The sequence below is a fragment of the Microtus pennsylvanicus genome, chromosome 5, assembly GCF_037038515.1.
Source record: "Microtus pennsylvanicus isolate mMicPen1 chromosome 5, mMicPen1.hap1, whole genome shotgun sequence".
NCBI lineage: Eukaryota > Metazoa > Chordata > Mammalia > Rodentia > Cricetidae > Microtus > Microtus pennsylvanicus.
Window position 1 is genome coordinate 131831303 of NC_134583.1, and position 27406 is coordinate 131858708.

Consider the following 27406-nt stretch of genomic DNA (forward strand, 5'->3'; position numbering starts at 1 on the left):
GGGGCTAGAAAAATCCAGTAACTGGTTCATAGTTGACTACAGGGGTACAGGGTTAACCATCAATCCTGGTCCCACCATCCTGCCCCTGGTGTCAGTAAAGCATGCACTAGCCATAGGAATGTCCCCTAGAGAGACCTCAGCTACACGCGTCAACTCAGGCTTCTCTGGCACCATGGCAGCAATCACTCCCAGAGCAGGGTAGCTGATAGACATGGTGCTGGCCCCGAGAGTGTATCGGCAATGCCAATAAGCCAAAATCAGCAGCACCACGCCGAAAAGTGAATCGCCCTGTGGACACGCGTGGCTGAACAGCGGGCCATACCCGGGTGGAAAGAGCCGGGTTTCCTGTTTGTTCTGTCATGGGAAAGTCCTGCACTTTAGGGCTTGTTTGGCAAAGCTTCCAGGAGGACTGGAATTTTCAAGCTTAGAGACACAAGGCAGAGTTATTTCACATTTGGAAAGGACTTTAGACACATAGCCACCTCCCTTGTTCTAGGTATTGGGAAACTAGTGACTGTAAGGAAAATGAGCCGGTTACACGCCTGGGTTCAAGGGGTTGGGACTTGAACCCAGGTCCTCTGTCTCTTACATTCAGATTATCATTTGTCAGGAAGCCTCCAGATTTTATATTATGATGATGATGATGATGATTTTTTTGGTTTGGAAATACTTTTAGCCATCAAAGTTAATGAGTTACCTGGTCATCCTTTTTTATTAATCAAAGACACAGAAACATCAGTCAGAGTGTTTCCTGACCATTCTAAACAATATTAAAAGAAAAGCTTGGATGAGTTAAGTCTCACTGGGCCCAACTGACCAAAGAATGATCCATGCATCCCTTAGTACCAGAATAAGCAGAGAGCAGCATCCCACAGTATAGCAAGCAGCAATTCTGGACAGGGAAGGAAGTGAGGCCCAAAGGCATTTGGATAGGTTGATGGCATTGGCCTTATTTGAACCCGGGCTGCCTCTTATTCACTGAGACCCAGCTGTTACTCCTAAGTTAGGTGTTCAGTTATTTTACATGCTAAGTTAGATTACAGTGCTGCCTAAGAACCTGAAGTGTGGACATTCTTAAGCCCTATCTAACCCGACACCGTCTGAACAGAATAAGCACGATGCTGTTCTCGACTGTCAGGATGTCCACGGTGCTGTTGGGCACCCATCACCACAATGCAGGAGCCCCTTTATCCTTGGTTTAACGTTGTGCAGTTTCTGGCACCCAAGGTCAACTGAGGTCTGAGAAAATTAAATGGAAGATTCCAGAAACAATTCATATTATGGTATGCTGTTATAATTGTTCTAGTTTATAAGTGGTTATTATTAATCTTTTATTATACCCAGTTTATAGTAGATATGTATGTGTAGGAGAAACTAGTGTATACAGGATTTGGGATTCACTAAGCGTCTTGGAAGGTGTTCCTTACAGATGGGGGAATGCACAGTATCATTAACGCCAAAGGCCATTTAGGGCTAATTAGCGGACCCGGGCTGGGAATGGCCACAGAGCATCCTGCTGCCTGACCAAAAGCTCTTGTGTTTGTCAGAGTCCTCAGGGAGCACACTCTACTCTGGAGGTGCCACCCAGGGACTTCCCTACTTCCCTCTGCCTCCCTCTTCCTCCGGCCACGCCCTCTCCTCATTGAGATCTTCCATAGGGAATAGGGCAAATCATAGATAGGTCTATATACGTCGTTTCAGGAATAGAGCAATAATACTGATCACGTCACCTTTTTTATGAATCAAGCATGGCATGAGTCTAAATTGCATTTAAAATCTACAAAAGAGATAGCAAAGAATTAGGCTGAAGTTTTCTAAATAATATCAGCAAAATAATTTAATCCATATAAACAATCTGTCTTTCTAACGGCATAGGGTTTATCACATCTGAAACCAGACAGCCCTGAACAAATCATGATTTTCATCTCATGGTTCACTTAGAAAATGATCAAGTAAGGGGTTTGCCATTGGAGGTCTATGGCTGAGAAAACCCGTATTTTGGTATCTGGTCGGGAGGCTCCAAATTGAGATAATTAACTAGAAGAATACTAATCTTTCACAGCATCTAAACAATCAATGAAAAGTCCATTACTATTTCTGACTGGAGTGTGGGCGAGTTCTCAGTCCTTTGAGAAGAATTTACCTCAGTGCTTTTGATGGAAGTCTGTAGAATGAACAGGTCTTTGGTGACTGGCAGTTTGGGGGTTTGTTCTCTGGGATGAGTCCTGTGTTTTCTACTGGGCTCAGATGAAGGCCTCTTAGATTGTCCTTTCAGACCGGAGTGAGGCCCTAAGGGAGGGATGCTGCTTTCCATCCCTGGTCACTAGGCAACTGGACACTCTGGGAGAGCGATTGCCCAGAGTCACCCTGCATGTCTGGCTGCTGTGTTATCCAAGCACGCATCGCTCAGGCTAGCCACGCAAGGTCACGGGAGGCAGCCCTGAGAGCCCACCAGGCAGAGTGCCCAGGCTTAACCTTCGGGGTGTGAAGTCAGAGAACTAGCTGCTTTGCTCTGCTCGGGAGTTCTGCTGGATCTGCCTCAGATGACCCCAGTGGGAGGTCACAACCCTGGCATGTAATAGACCTCCACTCGTCCTCATTACAGAAGGGCTCAGCCTTTGCTGCCCAGGCTCAGACACTCCCCCATGCAGGGAGGTGCTCCTCCTGAGGGGAAGGGGGTGCTCCTCCTGAGGGGAAATGTTCCTCTTTGGGAGCGTACTTGTTGTCTGGACACCATTGGAGGGTGGAGTCTGGAGGGGCACCTGAAGCTTCTCTAATTCAAGGTGGAACCATAAAAGAAAATGATAATTGAGTCTAATTGTCCTCAGCCCTGATGAGACAAATGAGGGCTTTTCATGGCAGGCTTCCCTAAGCACCAGCCCTTGTTAGGGATGGGGCCTGTGTTACTCCCTCTGTGTTACCTCAGGGGAGTCAGACCGCAATTAGCTCCTGAATTCACCCTACGGTGGAGAGGATGACTGTGATGTGGGCGGGGGCACTCGACTGTTTGCTGGGGTTTGAAGACTACGTCCTTCTCTCCCACGGTGGGTTGGTCTCCGCTTCCTGATTCCTGTGCTCCTGGATGTTAGGGCTGACTAATCTTGGACCAAGGCTAATCTGTACATGTCCTCCAGTAGCTTGAATTAGACACGGGTCCTGGCTTGACTGCTGTGTTCCTTAGATCTGGTTCGGGTCTACCTGGTAGGGAGAAGGGCGGGTTTAGAACCCCAAAGTTTGGTCTTTTATTTGCTGAGAGTATCTGGCTGCTGAGCAGGTTTTTGTTTGAAGAAAGGATCCCCAAGGCTGAAAACGTTTTGAAAAACTGCTGCCACAAACCACACAGCGGTGTCGTGAATATCTGTGTACCCGTATTCTGTTTCCAAAAGCCTTCCTGTCAACTTTTTCATCTAATGGAACTTTTTCAAATTGTAAATTGAACAGTATAAGGGCTGTCTCAAACAGGTTGAGCGTGTCCGTCCTTGCTCCCGGTCCTGTTCTGCTCCTCTGAGGGTAACCGGCCTTGGCAGGTTGATACTCGCCCACACCTTTCTCTGTGTTTGCTGATAACCCTTTCAAAATTTCGCTGCAGACAAGGCACAGAATTCAAACATCCCGAGCTGTAGAAGGGAGGATAATCAACTCCTAGGTTCCTGCCACTCACCTCCAACTATTACCCTTTAGTTTACCCCAAGTCTTTATCTTACAGTACTTCTTTTCTCCCATTTCCACATAATGCTGCCTTCCAAAAACAATATTATCGTATGCGTGCTGTCTTGCAGCCTGTTTTTCACCCGACCGTTTGTCTTAAAAGTTTCCCATATCAGCACATCGGCTTCCTTTTAATGCCTATGAAGTTTGTCTTAGACAATTGAACCGTCATTTACTTAGGCATTCCCCAATTGATGGACATGCAGATTATTCCCAAAACATTCTGTTACTCCATAAAGTATTCAGCAAATACCTTGTACACATGCACCTTTAAATTGATTAATTAATTAGTAATTTTTAATTAGTTCATTAATAATTGATTTTTAATCCGGCACTCTTCCAAAAGTGGGCTCTTGGGATCATGGCCTCTATATGTTTTAATTTTTATTTAATATTGAGAAAACCTATCTTCAAAGAGTGTTACAATACAATTCCCACTAACAGTAGAAGGACATCTTTCCTTAGCGGTCCTCCAGCCTTGTATATTACTATTCTCTGGACACAGCAGCCCTTTTGTAGCTAGTAGGCAGAAAGCTGGCATTTTGTGTTATCTGCGAACGTGTTTCTTTCATGCGTTGGCCTTTATAAATGACCATTTGGCATTATCTGGGGGAAGATGGCCATCCGGAATGTTTGGACAGGGGTAAAGCGATGTCCTTTGGAAGGCTCAGCCCTGCCCTTTGTCCCCAGTTTGCACAGAGGGCCGGCGCTGGACGAGTGGTGCACATCTGCAATCTCCCGGAGGGCAGCTGCACGGAGAATGACGTCATTAACCTGGGACTGCCCTTTGGCAAAGTCACTAATTACATCCTCATGAAGTCGACGAATCAGGTAGGCCTCCACGCGTGCACGCTGCGGGACAGATGACATGCCACAGGGTGGCGAAAGGAGCCTGTAGACATGTTCTAAACAGAAAGAGGTGGAGCGCAGCTGGATCCTTCGACAGGGCACAGCGGGTTATGCCGGCACCGCTGTTTTGTCTCCTCTGGTCCAACAATGCCTGCTTGTGCCGGATGTAAGCCCCTGTGAACTGTCTGGAAGGGAGGGTGTCACTTTAGTATGGGGTGCTCCTTAACATAGACAAGCTAATTGGCCTCCAAATAAGAGCTGACAGACTCCCAATCGTCGCTGTGCAGTGCATCTCCGGAGCTAATACTACAGTTCCAGTTTCTAAGCCAGTTACCTGGGTGAGGACCCAGACAAGAACTGCCAGGGAGGTGTCCACGTGTGAGGTCACCTAGCAGGAGGGCATAGGGGAGCTGAACTCAGGATGCCCCTATCAAAACACCAGGGGAAGATGATGGGTGTCCTGTGCTATAACTCTCAGCCATAAATATATTTTAAACAGAATCTCTCACTGAACCTGGAGTTAGGCAAGCAGCCAGCAAGCTCCTACAATCCTCTTGGTCTCTGCCCATCCACAGCATTGGGGTTACACTTAACTGTCACATGGCTGCTGGAATCCAAACTAGCCCTTTATGGTTAGGTAGCAAGCACTCTTAAACACTGAGCCGCCTCTCCAGCCCCATTTGCTTTTGCTTCAGTGACTGCTTTTTGCTTTGTAAAGTTAAAGAAGAGGGGGAGGAGTCTTCATTCGGTGTGGGGATGAACTCTAGAGCTGGAAGCTGCAGCGGACCTTGAGTGGTCTCCATTCCTCAGCCTGGAGATGGGATATTCATGTGTGTTCGTCTCAGGAGTTCTATGTTGGGTAAATGTACAGAGTTGGGCCAATTTAACATCAAGGCAACATGGCTACCTAGATTAATCAGGTATTTTCCCCATTTGAGAATTGGCATCTAGAAGTCCTCAACACTTAGATCAAGCAAGAGACCTTAGAAAAAGCGGGTGGCATCATTTGAAACAAAACCCTAAGGAGTTCTGCCTTCTTTGTCACAAATACTTCACAAGACTGTGGTTTAGAAAGAAAGCCATGTTCCCGAAATTAACCAGTAGAGAAAGAGGGGTGAAGCAATGTGAAGGGGAGGACTGGGGGCTCCCAACAAGAACTCCCTCGTCACAGGCAGACTAGGCTGGAGGAAGGTCACTTTGGGAAGAGTTGCTCCCTACAGAGGAAGGCTATTGTCACCTAAGCATAGACTGATGGATTAGTGTCTTTGCTCCACTGTAAACCTCTACAGAGAGGCACCAGCATCAGCCCACACCATTGCACACCAGACAGAAAACTCTGGCAGCCACCGATTTGTGCCAACAGCTACTGGGTAAATGGGAGAGTCCAGTAACACGGTTTACTAGAAACTGTAGACACGGGGTGAATAGAGATGCCCATTCCCCGTGTTTATCAGAGCAGTTACATGAAGAGGGGGAGACGCCGTGTTGATGTTAAACAGCTAAGTAAAGAGGGGAGATGCCATGTTGATGTGCCCTGGGCTTCTTTCTTCCAAGCCGCAGTAGCCTGGCCATCCTTTGAATCTAGGGGCTTGTAAGCCTCTGAGTTTTCAAATGTATTTATTTTTAATGTGACAAATGGGAGCTCACGTAGCCCCCTGGGCTTCTGCTTCTGTCTCCTGATGTTACCACCACCAAATGGCAGCCCAAGGCCACGTGCACAAGAGCCCACGTGGGAACTGATAGTTAATGGGCCCTCCCATCCCAGGAGGCCTTCCATAGGATGATGTAATTCAGGATGCACATACGTAATTAACAATAGTGTTTGGTAACCAGGGAAACCAGGATAGGAGCCATCCTGTAATGAGCTCTTTTGGTGAAGTTAATAAAAAGTTCTCTTTGAATGCATGGGATCAAAGAGGGTTCTTTCTTGTGCTGATTTTTCCTCTTTATGGAGCTGTAAAACAGATCCTCCCAAGGCATAAAGTGTGCTGTCTTCATCGTTCAGCTCCACTCATTCTTTTTACATATGGAACCCTTATAATTAGCCGCTAGGCCCAGATACAGGACATTTCCAGAACATGGGGTTTTCCGGTCAGCTCCCCAAGTCCACTCTAGAAGGACCTGCAACTCCAGCTTGTTTCCATTGATTACGTCACCTGTCCTTAACGTTATCAGCATGGAATCCTACCTGGTCCTGATTTGTGTTTAAGGTCATTAAAGTCAAGCCCACTGTCTGTCTCACCCTCCACACCAGGCTTTCTTAGAGATGGCTTACACAGAAGCTGCCCAGGCTATGGTCCAGTACTACCAAGAAAAGTCTGCTATGATCAATGGTGAGAAGTTACTCATTCGGATGTCCAAGAGATACAAGGAGCTGCAACTGAAGGTACAGCATATTTTCATTCAGTCGGTCACTCAGCAAGCATCAGCTGAGCCCTCTGCTCTCCAGGTATTTATCTAAGTAGTGCTGGGAAGGAAACCTTAGGAAACACCGAAAAGATGAGTCACTGATCTTGAGGATACCACTTAGAGACGGACATGACAGTCATATAAAAAAGAAAACTTCATTGAGGTAAGTACAGGAAGAAAGGCATGCTTCAGACTAGTCAGGAGCGAGGGGGATTCTGGAGTCTAGAAGGAGGAAGGAAGGAGGGGAGCTGTGTTTGGATGAGGATAAGTCCACCCTTAAATACAACTTCTTGGCGCATTCAGACCTCCGCTAACACTGTCTTCCTCCAGCACTCCCCCATCCTTGTTCTTTCATCCTCCAGAGGCATCTGAAGCCCGTGTAAGTCCTTCTAGGAAACACTTGTCTGACTGGACCACTCTCAGACTCAGGCGCATTGAGGCCCAAAGTGGGTGTTGGCTTCATTTTAACTTGTTCTGTACTCTCCTTTTCTTTCCCTTTTTTTTCCTTGAGGAATAGTATAATCTACATAGAATTAATTAGTTGCAATTTACTATTAATCTCGAATCAGATCTCATACACATCATAAAAGCACCAAAAAAAGTTAAGAAATATGGACAATACCCAGAAGTCCTCGGGGCTGTCCTTGCGCTTCTTTCTTCAGGCTCCATTCCCCTGCCTCTGGAAGAACATCATTTCTGTGTCATTCCTTTAGCTCTACTCCCTGCTCTGGTCTCCCTGAGGAGTGGAGTTTAGTTTTTTCCATTCTTAAACATTATATGAAGGGAATCCCATTGTCTTGCTTTCACTTCTCTTCCGTGTCTATTTCCATCGTTCTATAAAATGTTGTTGCGAGGCTCTGCCATTTGCTTATCTCTCTCATGGCCGATGGACTTCGGGTTGCTTGGAGACATAAACGTCAGTGCTAATCTACTTATCAAGTCTGTTCCCGTGGTCCAGATGCACATGGATAGGGTTGGAACTGTTAGACGGCCGGGCAGGCTCGCCCCAGCTCTGCTGGGTGACAGTGAGCTCGTCTCAAAGAGCTTCGTCACAGTCTGTCATTCTCCTCGTAGAACAAGAATCTGTAGTGGTCCACATTCTTGCTCGCCCTAATTAGTCTGACTTTTAAATTTGGGTGTGGGGTGGGCACAGTTTTTACTTTTTATTTTCTTGGTGACATTAGGTTGAGTTTTTTCCATATGTTTACTGGTTCTGGTTTTCTTGGGGGCAAGTTTCTTTCCAAGTCATCTGCCTGCGATTTTCTTTCATCTTGTGTCTTCTGGTTTGCTTTGCTGTTCTCTTAACTGGAACAATTGTTCTGTTTGGGTTTATTATAGTTGCTGCCATATTGGTGTTTAAACCTACCCTCTTATTTTATGTTTCCACTGTTCTACCTAATAAGATTTCTTTTCTAGTTAATTTCCATCTTTACTTGGGTCCAATTTGTTCATAACTCACAGCCCATAATTTGCCCTTAATCTTGAGGGTTGACACCAGATGACAAAGGGTAAGGTTGCTTCTAGCAAGGACAAACAGTCTAGCAAGTCAACACGTGCAGACACAGAAAATAGGTCAGCCCCTCACCCTAGGCCCCTCTCTGCTCTGCTCTCATTATTGCCTCTGGAGTTCCTTCCCAACAGTTCTTCTTCAGGCCCAACCTGTATTCTTTCTCTGTAATAAAAGCTTGAGACAGGTGGAAAGCCCCACCCTGTTCTGTACCTAGCCAGTTCCTGTTTTCCCCCCCGAGGGCTGGAATTAAATTTCTACACTGAGTTCCCAGTGGAGCTTGGGCCTCCCAATGAAATGTCATAAGATTCGAATTAGGGTGAGCAACAGTAGTTTCTTGAGGTTCCAAGGCTTAGTAAGACTCTAGTGAGGGAGACAGCCCGGGCTGGTGCGGAGTGGCTGTTCAAGACATCACGTGGTCTGAGTCTTGCTTCCAGCAAATATTCCCTGAGTGCCCACTGTGGGTGGTAGCTGAGCTGGTTCCATGGCATGGCGGAAGTAAGCACGTGAGGAGAGACGTGGAAACAAAGAACCAACAAACACGTGACCGATGCCAGGCTGGAAAACGTCGGCACCGTCCTAGGCTCCGCCCCTTTCTGCTTCGAGCTAACTCGGTTAACCTCTGTGAACCTCAGTGCTCAGATTAGCGCAGGACTGAACTTGAGTTCTTTGATTTTAAGCAATTTTCTTTTCAGTCTCACAATCACCATGCTCTGAGGTGTGCAGGGCGGATAATCACAGTAATTATGAGAGCACATCATAATGTATGCCTGTAATTGAGTCCTGCTACTCTGAGACAAGTAATGTATTAAGCACCATTCCATACATTATCTACTTTAATCTTGACGTCAGTCCTGCCAGACAGGTATTATAATCTCACTTTTACAGATGAAGACATTCAGTCTCATCGAAGTTCTACAACTTGCCCAAGATCGTAGTGACTAGATGATCCATGCTGAAAACCTGAGATGTGTTTGCCTTTAACCCCAGCACTGGGGAGGCAGAGGCAGGTAAAGCTCTGTAAATTTAGGACCAGGCTGGCCTTGTCTTGTGAGTTCCAAGTCAGTTAGGGCTACCCAGTGAGACCCTGTCTCAATAATACCAACAACAAAACAGATAAAACCTACAAATCAACAAACAAAACAAAAAGCAAACAAATACCCTGAGACTACTTTGGGTTTGCACCAGATGCGGTGTGTGTGTGTTTCTGTGTGTGTGTGTGTGTGTTTGTGTGTGTGTGTTTCTATGTGTGTGTGTGTGAGAGGTTTTTCCACCATTCACATGAAAACACAAAACAAAACGAAAAAGCAGAAACTCAGGTCTTTTTGTGCTCACAGCCCCAGACAGAACACTGGACGGACAGTATTCTGACAGAGCTTCCCAAAGCTACCAGGGCTCCTGCCAGAATTATTCAGATTCGGCAGGTCTGGAGGAAGGCTATGATTTCTGTGCTGTCCCTCCTGGTCCTAATTTGAGTGGCAAAGGCCTGGAACATACTGTTTTCTGACCTTTGCTATGGGTTTTCAGTCCCTCATGTTGTCATACTGTCCCCCTGGGTCATTGTGACCTTCATTCAGTATATTCCAACTGTGTAGTAATAGACTTTATGGTCCCTACATTGGCACGAATCAGTTCACACACACACACACACACACACACACACACACACACACACACACACACTGCATGTAGCAGAAACTTGTGGGCAAGTAAGCCTGTTGATATACGTGAAAGAATTTCTTGGCTCATGTACATGAAAATGCAGGAGTAGCTGGCTTCAGGTAGAGCTGAATTTGCACCCAAATGAGATCAAGATGTTGTTTTCTGTTCTGCTTTCTGTTATCGTGACTCTGTTTTCTGAGTGCTCCATGGAATGGCTCCCAGCAGCCCCAAGCTCTCTCCTCTAGATGGCATGGACAGCGGTCTGTAGCTCTAGCTTCAGAGGCCATGTCTTGTCTCCTTCAATAACAGAGAGGTAGGCTTACCCTGATAGCCTCCACAAGACCTCTGACCGTCATTCTGATTGGACTAGTTTAGCACATGTGCCTGTTCCCGAGTCAGCCTCTGTGGCCAGGGGAAGGCTGTGGTGTGATTGGCAGAATCGCATAAGGTAGGAGAATTAGCTGTACCAAGAGAGGGTTTCCAGGAAGAAGCTGAAGGGAAGGTGGCCTCCAGGCTGGGAAGACCAGTCATGTCAGAAACAACTGGGGCCACATTAATAGAGCCTGGTTCTGATGAATTGCAGGCTCATATAGAGGATCTCAGCATCTTTATTAGACTTTGGAGGTTGGACCAACATCTGCAGAGCCGACAGAGGACCTAACACTGCACCCCCATCCCAGCAGCTTCCATAGGGTGCAGTTTGTCATGCCCTGAGACTTTCGGTGGATGCCAAACATGTCTCGTTATTCTGCCTTTCTAGGCATAGAAAGTGAGTTCCCCACATTCAATAAACTGTGACCCCAGGCTCTGCCAGTTGGAGGATGGAACCAGGGATGCTTTGGCAGGGTTAAGACTCCAAGTTCTGGTCCCTCTCTGTCAGTAGCAAGCACTTTCTTGGGACTGCTGTGAGCTTTGACTCTTGTCCTGTCTTAGAAGCCACAAAATGTATGGACAGGGAGAGCTGTCCTGGTCTACTGTGCAGCTCTTGATTGGCTACCATAGAACAGAGGAAGAGAAGTGACATCTGATGTTTGCTTCAGAAGGATTTCCAGGGTGGGAAAAGGTCAGAGTACAGATATAGCGAGATTAGACAGGATTCAGTATACATTCATTCTACATTTTTGTGTATTCAAATTGTCCTATAACAACAAGGCATCTCCAATGTCAACATAGACTGACTTTTTTCTCTTTCATTTCCACTTTTCTGGAATGATGTCGGTATTGTGACCCTTGCTTCCTGAGATGACCACTCTGGCCGCCCTGCATGGGGGCTCTGTAAAACCTGTCTCCTTTATCTGCCGCCCCATAAAGGTACACTCCTCTTTTTATTCCTGCTTTCCTGGGTCTGAAAGGAACAACCAGGAAGCCATTAAGTTCCAGAAGAGTAGAAAACATTGATGTAGATAGAAGTTTCTGTCCTGCCTGATCCTGCAGCCATTCAATCCCACAGAAACACACAGAGGCTTATATTAATTATAAACGGGTTCATCAATTAGCTCAGGTTTATTATTGACTAGCTCTTACAAATTAAATTAATCCATAATTCTTATCAATGTTTAGCCACGTGGCTTGGTACCTTTTCTCAGTAAGGCATTCTCATTTTGCTTCCTCTGCATCTGGGTGGTGACTGTGTCTCTGCCTTTCCTTTTCCCAGAATTCTCTTAGTCTGGTTGCCCTGCCTATACTTCCTGCCTGGTTACTGGCCAATCAGCATTTTAATAGCAATATTAGTGACAAATTTTTACAGTGTACAAGAGCATTATCCCACAGCACATTGACCTCTAAAACTTTTTACAAAAGACAGCCCCTGCCCAACCCAGTCTGGGGATTTTACTGTATTCTGTAAAGTTTCTCAGTTTCAGTACATATTCTTGTCCACTGCCTGCTTCAGTTGTTCCAGCACAAGCCACAGATTTGAGACCTGGAATTTTCCTCTTAGATGATTTGTCTTGTCACACAGACTAGTTTGGTCCTGGTGGCTCCCATTATGTTCCTCAGCTCCATCGTGTGTCCTGTGTCTAGGGGAAGCCAGAAAGACTAGTTCAAGGGAGTCTGGACATCCCTGTCTAGGAGGAGTATGGGGTTGAAGGAAAGATTCTGGGCAGGAGCGATCTTCCCAGTCCCAGCTTAGCCTCGGTGTCTTCCCAACAGCCTTGGGCTCTGCAAGGTTTGGTGCCATTCTAGCAGATATGGATGTGCATTCTGGGCAACCTGGTTATTTGCATGCGGCATTGCACATACTTATAAAGTATCGAGGTATATACTTTCTGTTGAATACAAATACCATTTGCCTTAGTTGCTAGGCATCCTTTGGATTAGCTGGCCAAACTAGTGTAGAATTCCTGGGTCTGAATCCTTGGTTTTTCATGTTTTAGAATTAGATCCACTCTCTTCTTTTTGTCTTTCTTTCCTTTGTATCTACATCTGACAGGTGACCCAGTCCCTGGCTTGACATCTTTCCCCTGTGTCCCTAGGCTCTTACTCTGAAACCACAGACAGCCCCTCCTCCATTCTCACCTTTACCAGGTGCTTCTTCCAGGCCTACTCCTGACTGTAACTCTAGCAGAGCAGCAGCCATGCCTTCCTGAGAATGCATATATCCAGCCTCTGCCCCCTAGACCTGAATGGCCCAGAATGAGATACGTGATGTTCATTAGTGTCTGAATGGCTCTGAAAGTCTTCATAAGTCACATAGAGAAAGGCACTGAATAAAAGAGCTGATTAGCCTTTGTAATAAAAGTCTTTATCAACATTTGACATGGTTAATGGAGAAGTTATTTTATTTTGGTTTGTTTTCTTTTGTGGCAGGGTTTTTCTATATAGCCCTGGCTGTCCCAAAACTTGCTCTGTAAATCAGGCTGGCCTCAAACTCAGGGATTCACCCGCCTCTGCCTCCCAAGTGCAGAGATTAAAGGGGTGCAACCTACCCAGTTGTGACTGAGAGTTTTTGAGTTTTAATACCTGCTTTATTAAGATACAACTCACATGCCTTGTTTCCTGGGCCCTCATCCCTACTCTGGTCCCCTCATGCTCACACTCCTCACTTTTTGGATCAATCCTTTTATCTTTCCTGTAAAACATATCACTTCCCCCTTAGTGGGCTGGGCAATAAACAAGGCAGGACAGAGCTGCTTCCCCCTGACGGCAGCAGTATTCTCTAATGATCTCTCTGACTTTGTCTAGAAACCTGGGAAAAATGTGGCTGCTATCATCCAGGACATCCATTCCCAGAGGGAGAGGGACATGTTCCGAGAAGCTGACAGGTGAGGCTCTGGGCCTGAGGGCAGAGGCCTGGAGGTCAGATTATCTTCTAGCTTCTGGTTCTTACAGGATGTCTTGGTTAGGTTAATACTGAGATGAAACACCATCACCAAAAGTCGTGTGGGGACATAAAGGTTTATTTCACTTACACTTCCCTTAAACAGTTCATTAGCCAGAGTGATTGGAAACTTGTAGCCAGTCTTTCTCTGTCCCGCCAGCCAGTTCCCAAATCACAGCACGAAGACTTATTATTAATTATGGAAGCTCAGCCTTAGCTTAGGCTTGTTTCTGACTGACTCCTATAACGTAAATTAACTATTCATTTCTGTGCTGCCACATGGCTCATGGCTTTCGCCTCTCCTTCAGCATGTCTGGCTTCCTCTGCATCTGGCTGATGGCTCTACCTTCTTCTTTCCAGTGTCCATTCTGCCCCAAATCCTATCTAGATATTGGTTGTTCAACTTTTTATTGAACCAATGAAAGTTACACATCTTCACAGTGTACGAAAAGATTATTCCACAACATTTCTCCCTTTTTGTCTAAATAAAAAGGAAAGCTTTTAACTCCAACACAATAAAATTATATATAATAGGAACAATTATCAGTTATTATATAAATTGAAAGGAAATGTATTAACTGTAGTAAATCAAAGTATTTATAATAAGAACACTCATCAAGCAAGAATATTTCACAATGTCCAATCCATATTCATTTGACATATTTAGAGAAAATACTCCATTACCTATCCTATCTTGATGAATTCAAGTTTTATACCTAAACCATTTTATTATACCTTGTATTACCATCCTAAAAATATCTTTTTAGATAAACAACTTGTGCCTTTATGTTTTTCTAACTGTATAACATTTACATGTGTAAGGGTCTTTTTTGAACTTGGTAACAAGAAAAACTATAAAAATATAACTATCTAGTCTTCAGTCTACACCAGAGACCCAAGAACGATAAAATGTTAACTGAGTAAACAGGAAGTTCAGAGAAATCAACTTCCAAAACTAAGAAACAGCAGAGATATCTGGTTGCCTAGACAGTCACCTTAAGGTTCTTTTGTAATATTGGGGCATCTTTCTTCAGCTTACAGGCCTAGACTATTAGATAGACTATCAGCAGGAATTATGAAGGAATTTTGCCTTATCTTGGCAAAGTTCAATAGTCTTTTTCTTCCGTGTTCTGCTTGTCCAGTTTTTACAGCAAACTGTTAGCTGAAGTCAAGGCAAAAACAGTTTCTTGCCCAAATGGCTAGTTTTGCCACATTGAAAGTAAATGGAGTTTCTCTGATGCCCATCATCTTCTCTGAAGTAAATTGCTGCTGCCAGGGGCAGATGTGTCTCATTGTCATGAAATGCCCTATATTAACAAAACATTTAAAAATATTTTTTAGGTCTTTGAAGTGTTTGAAGAATACTTATCTATCTAAAATATCTCTTTATATATAGGGATGACCTTGAGGACATACCTAACATGATTACAAGTTTGATTATTATAGGTGACTAACTAATAACTTTATTATCACAAATAGTTTGTAATAATAACTTCCAAGGACTAGAAATTAATATTACATTGTTAAATAAGCTGCATTAGGCACAATACCTTAAACAAGAGTAGAAATGTATGTACAGTATATTCTAACAAAACTAACAGTAAATTTCTATCAATATACAAAAATCTATATCAATGTAAAATATTCGAGACTAGTGGTTGTTTAAAATTGGACTCAACAATCCACCATTTTAGCTCATCATTTTTATACTATATCCCCCCATTTCTCCTTGGAATGAGATCCCTAAATCTAATCTCCTATGGTCAGGTTTTCCCTGACCATGAACAATAATAGTTTCTAACCAACCCCCCAAATGATGTCAAACATCAATAGCCCACCAAATGACCAAAATCACCCACCCCACCTCTTGGAAATGTGGGTGTTATGTTTTGGGGGTTCTGGAATCTTTGTGGGACCTGAAAAAATTAGAATAATGGTTATCCTGGCTAGAATAGTCTGTGAGGCTGGACCATCTCAGCCAGCAGCCTTGAAGCTGTTCTGTATGTAGAACTCCAAGGAAACTGTAGCAGAGGCACTCTGGGAGGCTGGATCACCTGGGCCACCCATTGTTATTGGTGTCTGGTCCCCTGTTCTGAAAACACATAAAGTTATGAAAGGTATGAGAAAAGATACCTTTCAAAGGTAACATACGTATCTGTATTAACACAAGTATGGACTTTGCAACCATATCCAACCAAATATGATTTTTTGTTTTATATTTAAGCAGGTAAAATATATTCACAGGTCTTGTAGTTTCTCTAGGTTTATTCCTTTATATCTGTAGCCAGGACTTTCAGGAGTTTCCCCTGATCAATCCTGATCCTCTTTAATCTTGCACAAATCCACAGCCTTTCATTTTCTGTGAAAATAAAAGCATAACCTCTTCTCCAATGCAACGTATTTTTTGACTTTCATTTTGAAGTTAAGACATTTTAAAAATATTTAGGTTTCCGGGCGGTGGTGGCGCACGCCTTTAATCCCAGCACTTGGGAGGCAGAGGCAGGCAGATCTCTGTGAGTTCAAGACCAGCCTGGTCTACAAGAGCTAGTTCCAGGACAGGCTCCAAAGCCACAGAGAAACCCTGTCTCAAAAAACCAATATATATATATATATATTTAGGTTGCTTTAATTTGGCAGTTTTTAAAATCCAGTGTCTCTAAGCAGCTATTGTTCACTCATTAACAATAAAAAAAATTTATAGTCAGCAAGACACCATAAAGAATCCAGACTCTCTGTGTATTTTCCATCTTTATATGGCTATTTTTCGTTACCTTCTTTGTTTCTCTGTGGTTTTGGAGCCTATCCTGGAACTAGCTCTTGTAGACCAGGCTGGTCTCGAACTCACAGAGATCCGCCTGCCTCTGCCTCCCGAGTGCTGGGATTAAAGGCGTGCGCCACCACTGCCCGGCACCTTATTTCTTTCTTTAAAGACTATTATTTTTAAACTTTCTTTTGGTTTTTTTGAGACAGGTTTTCTCTGTATAGTTTTAATGCTTGTCCTGGAGCTAGCTCGTACAGACCAGGTTGGCCTCAAACTCACAGAGACCTGTCTGTCTCTGCCTCCCAAGTGCTGAGATTAAAGGCGTGCGCCACCACCGCCCGGCACCTTATTTCTTTCTTTAGAGACTATTATTTTTAAACTTTCTTTTGGTTTTTTTGAGACAGGTTTTCTCCGTATAGTTTTGATGCTTGTCCTGGAACTAGCTCGTACAGACCAGGTTGGCCTCAAACTCACAGAGACCTGTCTGTCTCTGCCTCCCAAGTGCTGAGATTAAAGGCGTGCACCACCACCGCCCGGCACCTTATTTCTTTCTTTAGAGACTATTATTTTTAAACTTTCGTTTGGTTTTTTTGAGACAGGTTTTCTCTGTATAGTTTTGATGCTTGTCCTGGAACTAGCTCATACAGACCAGGTTGGCCTCAAACTCACAGAGACCTGTCTGTCTCTGCCTCCCAAGTGCTGAGATTAAAGGTGTGTGCCACCACTGCCTGGCATCTTAAAGCATTTTTAATGACTGTCTATACTCTTTCTTTTTTCTTAATCCTATGCACATTGTAATCTGTAATCCAAACACACTGTAACCTGCATAGAGGTTTTCCATCTGAATCTGCTTTACTGCTTATCTGTACCCTTAGCTGTCTGCATGAGCATAAACCTGAAACCACTGTGCAGCTTGGCTCAAGCCTGCAGGCAGTGGCTGGGAGATGCATCTTTATACACCGTGGCTTCATGAGAGACTGTGGGACTAGGAAGCCACATTTGGCTCTGTTTTTGTGTATTTGGAATCTTTTTTTTTTAAAGCTTTCTCAGGTCTTACGTGAAATACGTACCTCCACATTGGATGCCATTTGTAGCAAATCTTTCTCTGGCTTATTTTTTAATTATTATTTTATTTCTCTCTTTAAAGACTTAATTATTTTTAAACTATTTTTTAATAGTTTACCAAAAGTAGTGAGCCTTTCTCTATCTCCCAATTTATGACATGGAGACTTATTATTAATTATGAAAGCTCAGCCATTAGCTTAGGCTTGTTTCTAACTAACTCTTATATTTAAATTAACCTGTTTCTATTAATTTATGTGCTGCCATGTGGGTCATGGCTTTTGCCACTCCCCCTGCATGTCTGACTTCCTCTGTCTCTGGCTGGTGACTCTGCCTTCTTCTTCTTCTTCCAAGTGTCCTCTCTGCCCTGAAAATCCCACCTAGCTGAATTAGCCATTCATCTTTTTATTAAAGCAATCTGAGTGATGCATCTTAACAGTGTACAAAAGGATTTTCTACAACAGTAACTCAAACAAGGCAGGAGCCTGGAGGCAGGAGCTGATGCAGAGGCCATGGAGGAGGCTGCTTAGTCACTTACTCTCCATGGGCTGCTCTGGTTTTCTGTAGAACCCAGGACCACTAGTCCAGGGATAGCCCCACCCACAATGAGCTGAGCCCTCTGTCATCAAGCACTAATTAAGAAAATGTCTTACTGACTTTTCTACAGCTTGATCTTACGGTGGCGTTTTCCCAACTAGGAGAATCTCCTCTCCGATGACTCTAGCCTGTGTCAAATTGACATAAAATTAGCCAGCATGGGGGTATGAGTTGTAACTTGGCCTACTCTTGACTCTGATCCATCCATCTGGCCTTCTAACCCCTCCTTAATCTCCCCTAGTCACACAAAAGGTACCACTCAGGTTAGATGGGGACATGTGAGATGCTGGGCTTCTCTAAATAGTCCTCCTGTGCTTGAATACAGCCACTGAGAGTTGGCATCTGGCTCCTTGGGGGCAACTGTACATCCTGGGTGTGTGTGGTGGTGACAGAGATTCTGCTTAAAAGTAGTCACTTCCTGATTTTTCAGGAGCTGAATGTAGGAATATAAGTAAGAATGTAGCTGATTCCTTGAACATTGGTTCCAGATACTAAGTGCATGTAACTTCCCAACTAATTTCTTTCAACTGGCTTTTATGACCCTTAAGATGGGAAAACAAAACTAGGCCTACAGTCTCCTGAGTGGCCACAGGGGGTGCTCTAACCTAACTATAGAGGACAGATGTCCAGACTTCCCAAGTTGGCTAAGAGACTGCCCTAGCCAATAAGAGGTGTAGCTCTGGGTCCTGGAAGTGAGGGATAGATACATTGTTGCTCTCCATTTGCATGAGGGATACATTGTTGCTCCCCATTTGAGTGAGGGATACATTGTTGCTCTCCATTTGAGTGAGGGATACATTGTTGCTCTACATTTGCGTGAGGGATACATTGTTGCTCTACATTTGCTAACCACATGAAGCTGTTCGGTCCTTTTAGGGTATCAGGTGTGTGTTTCAGGTGATCTGCTTAGCAATCAGACTTCAGAGAGCATGCGAGTGTTCAGGACAGGGATTTTTATTTGTCTGATTTTTTTTTATTTAAAATGATGTTTTCTTGGGGTTTTAATGGTGTGTAAAAGGCAGATCATGGCATCTGTAGTTATGTGGTAGTATAGAGTGTGGAGACTATTGAAACTGGGCTCTGAACCTGAGGCAGATCCACTTCCCGAGGGTGTCGATGTCTTCATCTCAGATTTGAACAGATCTGAGTTCTGAGACCTTTTCTAACCCTTGGATGTCTTCCTGATTTTCTGTTTTGTGGATCTCCGAGCCTGCCTCCTCACTCATGCTACAACCCCACTTCCATTCCTAGACTCTAAACTTCTTATAATGAGGTCTAAATGAGAGGAACAAAAGGAGGCCAAGTCACCTATATTCTGATGGGGTCCAAGTGGAGGAGTGTCTTCAAGTCTTATAAGCAAGCAACATTGGATCTGGGTTAGGCAGTGTCTCTGAGGGTAGACTTGGCAACCTTGCTTCTTAGCCCTTTTCTCGGAGCCCTCACCCTGTATATCCCCAGGAAAAGACTCTTCTGGGGCCTGTACCCCTGAACAGAGCTCCCTAGAGGAAGCAAAGTAGGACTGAACCAAATATATCCATTCTTCCCAGCTCCTGTAAGGGAGGGGGCAGAGAGTGACTTGGGAAGAAAGTCATACCCATAAGTCAAGAGGGAAGACAGGCTTGTTCCTGGCCACTCTGTGTAGTGCTGGGTTGTGACTTGTGACTGAGAATGCCCAGGTGGGTAGGTGGTTCCAAGGATATCTCTGAGGGGACCTGTGTGTGTCTACATCTGGGTGAATGGTATGTAGTTGTGACTGATGAATGCCCAGGTAGGTAGGTTATGCCAAGGCTTTTTCTGAGAGGAACTGTGTGTGCCTACATCTGGGTGATGTGGGGTATGGGTTCTGCAGCTTCTGAACACTGTTTCTTCCCTTCCTCCCAGATACGGTACTGAGCGGCCACGGTCCCGAAGTCCGGTGAGCCGATCACTCTCCCCGAGATCGCACACTCCAAGCTTCACCTCTTGCAGCTCTTCCCACAGTCCGCCAGTCCCCTCTCGGACTGACTGGGGCAACGGCCGGGACTCCTGGGAGCACTCCCCCTATGCAAGGAGGGAAGATGACCGAGAGTCCATTCCCTGGAGGGAGAACGGGGAAGACAAGAGGGACCGGACAGATGTTTGGGCACATGACCGGAAACACTACCCCAGGCAGATGGACAAAGCTGAACTGGATGAGCGACTTGAAGGAGGGAGGGGCCACCGGGAAAAGTACCTGAGGTCAGGGTCCCCCAGCCCACTCCATTCTTTGTCCAGCTACAAAGGTCGGGACGATGGCTACTATCGAAAGGAACCCAAAGCCAAGTTGGACAAACACGCAAAGCAGCAGCAGGAAGTACCAGGAAGGTCCAGGAGGAAAGAAGAGGCCAGACTGCGGGAAACTAGACCCCCTCACCCAGAGGACTCGGGCAAAGGGGATGAACTGGAACCCAAGGTCACTAGGGCCCCTGTGGGTGCGAAGTCCAAGCAGAGTGAGAAAAGTAGAGCCAAGAGACCTGACAGAGACCAAGAAGGAGCTGATGACAGAAAAGAAAGCGGAACAGCAGAGAATGAGGTAATAACGCAAATGTGCCCCTGGGGTGACCCTGGGGAAGGTACGGCTGGCCCAGAGGAAAATCCCAAGGCTCGTACGCTGATGAGCATGCACGGAATGAATGAATGTTCTTGACTCTTTGCCAGGTGCAGGGCACTGCACTGAGGACCCTCGATAACTACACCACTTACTTGTAGCAGCCCTACCAAGTTAGGTCATTAGCACAGAGGAGGAAGGAAAAGCACCCAGTGTGATTCCCTTTGACCAAGGCGACTAGATTGGGACAGCCAGAGTAGTAGCTAGTGATTGAGTCCCACATGGACCTTGTTGCCTTCGCTACAAGTTAAGGAGAGACTTGATGGAAAGACCCTTTGTAGTTCTGTGTGCCCAGGGTGGAGTGTTCCTGGGTGTTGGCACCCACAGTTGCCCAAGGGAGATTAGATTTTTGATTCATTCTGTGCACCTGCCAAAACTATCTCTGATCCAGAGCTCCAAGGACAGGTGAGGACAAGTGGCCGCCACCCCCTAAATTATACTTTGAGCTCAAGCATGGTAGCTTCTCCAGATAAAGGACTTTAATTTCATTTTAATAAAGGCCCATTGCAACCAGCTGGCACATATATCCAACTTGGCTTGCATTCCCTTTTAGCTGAGGCCTCCTATTAAACATGGGTGTGATGGTAGACTTTTAGGGATTTTCACAAGACGCGGAATCCTTGAAATCCTCTGTGCATATCTTCTAGGAGTTCTACCTAGGAGTGGGTGGCAGTCCAAACAAGGAGTTCAATTCGTAATCCCATGAACACTGAAGAGTCACTTTGGGCTGTCGTCCAGCCTTCATTCCCCCATGTTTGGGAGAGGAGTCAAGTGTGGGTCTGGCACAAGAAATCCAAGGTGAATAGGACATAGTGCGTATACGGCAGAGGCCGAGGTCCAGCAGACATAAAACAATCTGCACATAATAGAGCCCAAGTTGGAATTTCCAGTGGACCAGCAGCTCTCTGTAGGCAATTAACAGTGCAGAGTAAAAGCTGCATGTAGATGGGTATTGAAAATGGACAAAAACCAGTTTGGTGCTCTTGGTAGGAGATGCGGCAAGAAAAAGTGGAAACAAACAACTGTTTTCAAGAATATCCAATGTGGTTGCATTTCTAGGACATATTTAAAGATTCTATTTCTAAACATAAAATCACGGTTCTGCTAGAAACATGCGAAAGATTATTATTAGCTCCTGCATTACATCTTAGCCGCATACGATGTAAAGTCAGCTCAAAGGAGGGACTAATGAACAGGCAACTTATAGAAGCAATCAGCATAGGGATTTGCTAGTGAGATGTAACTGGTGTCTTCCGCAGGACTCAGGGAATCAGCTGCATCGTCACTGGATAAAACTCATTTGCATCTTGATGAGTAAGAAGCGTTTGCATCAGGACCAGTGATCAGTTTTCAGCACAGATGTAAAATCACAAAAGGCATGACCACCAAAGAATCTGATACCTTAGAAGGATGCGGTAAACAAATGCCTAGCGTTCTATTAGGATACCAGGCCTGGGCCTAGTGGCACAGATCTCGAATCCAGAGAGGTAGACCGAGCCAGGAGGATCGCAAGTTCAAGAGCAGCCTGGGCCACTTAGTGAGACCCTGCCTCATATACAAATGTGAATGGCTAGGATGAAGCTCAATGGTGGAGCATTGCCTACTTATAGGAGGCCCTGGATTCAACCCCCAGTTAAATAAATATTAAGTAGATAAATAAATAAAGGACAGGGAGTCTTGCCAGTAATCTTTTCTGTCCATTTCAAAGTCTGCCATATTTTCTCAACTGGCAAAACAGGAGCTGCACAGGGGGTGAGATCAGAGAGGTGGGTGTGGTAGACTCACCTGTGCCCTGTTGAAGACTCATGCTGGATTCTGGGAACCGGTAAGCCAGCTGATATTTTTAAGAAGAGGGTACACTTTTTAAAACTGTATCCCTGGGTTCTGTGTTTGTGAATTCAACCAACCACAGGTTGAAACTATTTTGGGGAGAAGTTTTGTCTCGAATGAACATCTACAAACTTTAAAAAACATGTTATGTCTAAAGAAGACAGGTAGAATGACTGTTCATATAGCGTGGCACGAGGGCTAAAAAGCAAACCAGCGGTGATTTAAAGTTTCTGCCGGGGATCTGTGTGGGTTATAGCAAACACGAGGCCATTTTATATAAGGTCCTTTTATATAAGGGCCTTAGGCACCTGCAGACCCTGGCATGGAAGAGGAATCTGGAACCCCACCCTAGACACCACAGGGCAGCTATATTTGCTTAGAAATAGTCAAGGAGTTGAGGGTGTCTCAAGGAAAGGCCAGCAGTATGAGTTGGCGGGCCTTTGCGTATGATTCTCCCCTCCCCAGAAGTCTACTCCTCTTGTTCTTAGCATCTTTGCCTTTACTTATAGCTGCTGTATAACATCCCAACACCGCACCCCACTTCTGTCTCCTCCTACCTTTCTGAGCTCAGAGTGATCTGCGCACCCAGCACTTAGCAACCTTATTTAACACAGTATCTGCCCTCACCCCACAACCCCCAAACATAATCTCCACAGTGCAAGAATCTTTTGTGTTCACAGCCACGTCTCTGTCCTTGAGCAGAGCTTGGCAAGAGTGGGTGTTGAATAAGCATCTGTGGAAGAGGCGGTGACTTAGAGGCACGGGCCTGACTCCTGAGAACCAGGCCACTCTAATCTGTTTCGGTGTTCTTTGCTAAGTAGGTGTGATCACTAGGCTGCAATCGTGTCATAGTGAGCTTGTGCTCATGACAGACCCTCTGAGATCTCTACGGGGCAGAAGCCCTGTGTGTTTCTCAGTGGGAATGGGTGGCCAAATCCAGATTTGACCTTAGAACCCCAGAAAGAAATCAAGTCACTGAGAAAGGATGAGAGAAAGAGGTTCAGGTCCATCCTTCTAGAAGGGAGGCGTCAAGGACCACAGATATGTCCTGGGAAGCCAAGCCAGCGATAGTGGGATGGGTAAAGCCAAGCAAAAGGTGGTGACTGGTGGAGGAGGCCAATCACTGCTCAGCTCCAGAGGGTGACAACCATGCTGAGGGCTGCCCCTCCCGCTCTTTAGAGCAAGACCCAGCTCTACAGATCCGCATGGAGTCTCCCATGCTTTAGAAAGTCCAGGGCGAGGAAGAGGGCTCTGTGGGTATGTTGTTTCATTGCAAGCATGGCTCCAGAACTCAGGTAAAGCTGGATGTAGTAGCGTGTATCCTTAATCACAGTGATCCAGTGACGAGATGGGAGGGGCAGCCAGGAGAATCTCTGGAAGTATATGAGCCAGCTAGTACAGTCCCAAGGCAAACAACAAAGATGCCTTGTCTAAAATGAGGTGGAAGACGAGGACTAATACCTGAGCTGTCTTCTAATGTACATATGCGTGTACACATATGCATGCATGCTGTGCACATATGTGCCTGCACACAAACATGTACATATACATATGCATGTGGGCACTGTGCATGCATGTATGTACATACATACACAAGAACCACACCTGTAAGTCTCACACAGCTAGAAGCTTGCAGTAGGCAAACCCCTGGGGATGGGAGGAGCAATCTCGAGGAAGAAATAGAAAAACTCTTGTGCTCGGTTCAGAGACCCCCAACATGCTGGGAGTCTCTGAACACTCTGAAGAGGCCAAGTCACTCTTCATGTGAACAGAAGAACACCGGGTGATGCCAAGCTATAAGATGATGTCAGGAACTGCAATGGATTCAAGGCTTTCCTGTGATATTTGAAGGAAGGCTGCATATTTGGGGAGTGGAAAGGAAGGTCAGACAGAGGGAGCAACTTGTGCAAAGGGTGCTGTGTGGCTGGAGGCCAGTGTGGTTGGAACAGTGTACTGCATTAATGTACTGGAGGGAGATGCGTTTGTCCCTGGGAGCCACATCGGGCAGGGCCTTGTGTGCAGATTAAAGATCCACAGTCCTCAGTGAAAGGGGAAATAAATGAGATCTTCTGACAAGAAGGTGCACGGGGGATGTGATTCTTTTTCCATTTTAAGAAGATCCTTTTGGATTGCCCTGTAGAAAATAGATTTGCGGGGAGGGTAGAGATCAGAAGAGATTGAAGCTGAGCAGATTTCCTGGCTCTGGTGGCAATACCTGCGCACCACCGTTGAGACATGCTGTCTTGGTCTGTGAGGTGGGGAAGTTGGGTATGGATTCTGTTGGTCTGTTACTCAGGAGGTGTCCTTCTCACCTAGAGCTGTCTGTAGAGCCTAGAAAGCCTCTTCCCCCGCTCTTTCTTAGTGGCTTTTCTAGCAAGAGGCTCTGGCTACATCATTAAGTCTGTCCTTTGCTCTCCACGCTTGAATGGGATGGGAAGTTTTACTGTATTGACTCTGCCTGCAAGAACTACTTGTGAACGATGGTTTATTTTCATAAGGAATGGCCAGGGATGATTTATGCAGGCAGATAAAAACAGCAACAATGTAAGCGGCCATCATCTGGTGGGAGCGGACTTCTGGTGCCTGGAAGGACAAGCGGAGCTGCTTTGCTCTGCACATGGAAGACTTGAGGAAAGCTCAGAGTGGTTTCCCTTGCTTCTTTTGTTCCTATCCAGTAATAACCAGTTATACCAGTCAGCCCCCAGTTCCTGCTCTAATTGGCTCCTTATCAGCTCAAGGGGGTGTGTCTGCTTGCAAGTAATTAAAATCAGAACTTTACCTCGCACCGACCTCAACCAAGAACGTTGATAAAATGCAATGTCCCCTGTCCCAGAGGAGCCCAGGGAGTAGCCTTAACTTGACCAAGGGATAAGTCATAGGAGAGTAAACTTGAGAAACTTCTAAACTGAGGATTAGCAAGCTCCCCTCTTCTTTTGGAAATTTTTATTTATTTGTTTCATGTTTATTGGTGTTTTGCCTGCACATATATCCAGAAGAGGGTGTCACATTCCCAGGAACTGGGGTTACACACAGTTGTGAGCCATCACATGGTGCTGGAAATTGAACCCAGTGCTCTTAACTGCTGAGCCATCTCTCCAGCCCCAAAGCTTAAACTAAATTTGCAGTGTTGGTGGAAGGGATCAGTGGTTAAGAACATGCACTGCTCTTGCAAAGACCCTAGTTTGGTACCCAGCACTCGTGATGGGTATAGTTTACAAGTGCCTGCAATACTCACTCCATAACATTGATGTCTTTGGCCTCCTTGGGTGCTTGTACTCACATGCACACACACACAAATGTAATTTCAAAATTGTAAAATACCATGTGGATTGCAGATCACTGCCCCTGTTGCTGTGTAGCAGCCCAACTCTCAAACCAAATCCCTGTTTTCAGTTGCTCTGTTTCCTAGATGTGGGTCACCAGCCTGAGGCCCGAACCAGGGGGAGAATAGCAGGAAGGAGGGAGTGTGCTTGGTTTACAGCTCCAGTTGGTGACAACTCCCTTCCTGCACATAAGGAGATAAAGGAATAACGTGTGTGTGTGTGTGTGTGTGTGTGTGTGTGTGTGTGAATGAAAAAATGCCTTTGGAAGGAGATGTCACCATAGTGGCCAGGGTCTTGCCTGCCCAAGATAGGTCACTTTTAGCTTCTTATAGTCATCCTCACTGCAAACCCTAAGGTGGCCAGGGATTTCTGTCCCTGAAAGCCAATGGGCCAGCTTTCAAAATGTCTGTCTATCTGTCTGTGTGAGTGAGCAACTCCTTTCTGAGCCTCAGTGTTACAGCACTGTGAGGGATAGGGGAAAAGCAGGTAGATCTGCGTCCCCCCCCCCCGCATTCCCTCTTTCTCCTGCCTCTGCTCACTCTTGGTCCTGATTACTCTCTTCTTCTCTTGTTAGACTGGTACTGAGGAACAAGAAGGCACGGAAGCAAGCCCTCCACCAGCCGGCAGACAGGGGGAAGGGACGGAGTCCTCTGAGCCAGAAAACATGAAGACAAGGAAGGTAAATGTGTCCCCATCTTGTTGGTGGTGTCGTGTATTAGCCCCAGGGACTCAGTCAGAGGAATCAGTCATGCCTGACAGTGGCTGCATGGAACATGTGTCCGTCTCCACAAGCGCTTCCACCAAGGCCGTGGTGCTTCCTGGTGGAATGGCTTGGTGAGGTCTTTAGACATCTTCGCCTGGGAGATCTTCAGCCACATGTCTGGGCTCTGCCTCCCTCACCAGCAACTTGACTGTGACTCTGAAAGAAAACGGACGCCCAAAAAAGACTCAGGCTTCAGAGTCAGGCTCCCCAAATAAGCAGGTCTCTTAGTGGGCTGGGGACACAAGTACTCAAGCTGGAGGCCTGGCCACAGCAGGCCCAGACCCTGAGATCAACAAGATCTATTCCTTGTTTTGTAAAGATTATTTTTACTGAGTTAAAAATCAAAATCCAATTACCGTCCTCCTGGGCTGGGCTTCCACAGGCAAAAGAAATGTCCTTGGATGGCAGCCAGCTTCATGCCTTTCCGGTCAGGGGAAACTACCCTCCCGAATCTGTGTGCCAAGCCGTAGGCTGCTGGGAACTCCAAGGGAAAAATACAGGAGGGCAGCTGTGAGCGTGGAAGTTGCACCTTTGCTGAGAGGGAGGGAGTTGGGAGGATGTTTGTGAGTGGTTTTTCTTTTAGAGGTGTCCGCACATACACAGAAACAGCTTGATAAGTGTTTAGCATTTATAGCTTCTTCATTCAGAGACATTTACTGTTACATAGCAAGGCTAGGTAATCTTTGTGTGATTTTTTTTTAGTTTTCAAAACACGTTTATTTATGAAATCATTTGAAGTTGACCTGCATAATTTCAACAAGAGCTTCATTGAAAAAAAATATACCTTTGTGTCATTTTAAAGACGGCAGATTGAGCATCAAGGGCTTTTTCTGGAGCCTGTGCCAATTTGGGTGCCATCCTGAGGATAAATGGATAAAGTGAGACTTGAGGGGCTCACATTCCCTAAGTACCCAGTAAAGGCTTCCCGAGGAGGAGAAGGCGCAAACGCCCAGGTCTTTCTGGCCAGGGGCTCCTGTAGCTGGTGTAAAC

At 45.6% G+C, this 27406-nt stretch overlaps 1 protein-coding gene across 4 annotated transcripts in view; it reads left to right on the forward strand.

The window, feature by feature from the left end:
* Rbm20 (RNA binding motif protein 20) overlaps window positions 1–27406 on the forward strand; it is a 183179-nt gene that overhangs the window by 138514 nt on the left and 17259 nt on the right. For 3 of the 4 annotated variants that reach the window (XM_075974388.1, XM_075974385.1, XM_075974386.1), the window contains exons 6-10: window positions 4399–4539; window positions 6812–6943; window positions 13319–13398; window positions 19756–20425; window positions 26228–26332. In XM_075974388.1, coding sequence (XP_075830503.1) covers window positions 4399–4539; window positions 6812–6943; window positions 13319–13398; window positions 19756–20425; window positions 26228–26332 — 1128 coding nt within the window. The remainder of the gene's footprint in view (window positions 1–4398; window positions 4540–6811; window positions 6944–13318; window positions 13399–19755; window positions 20426–26227; window positions 26333–27406) is intronic. The other variant, XM_075974387.1, reaches the window with a different exon arrangement.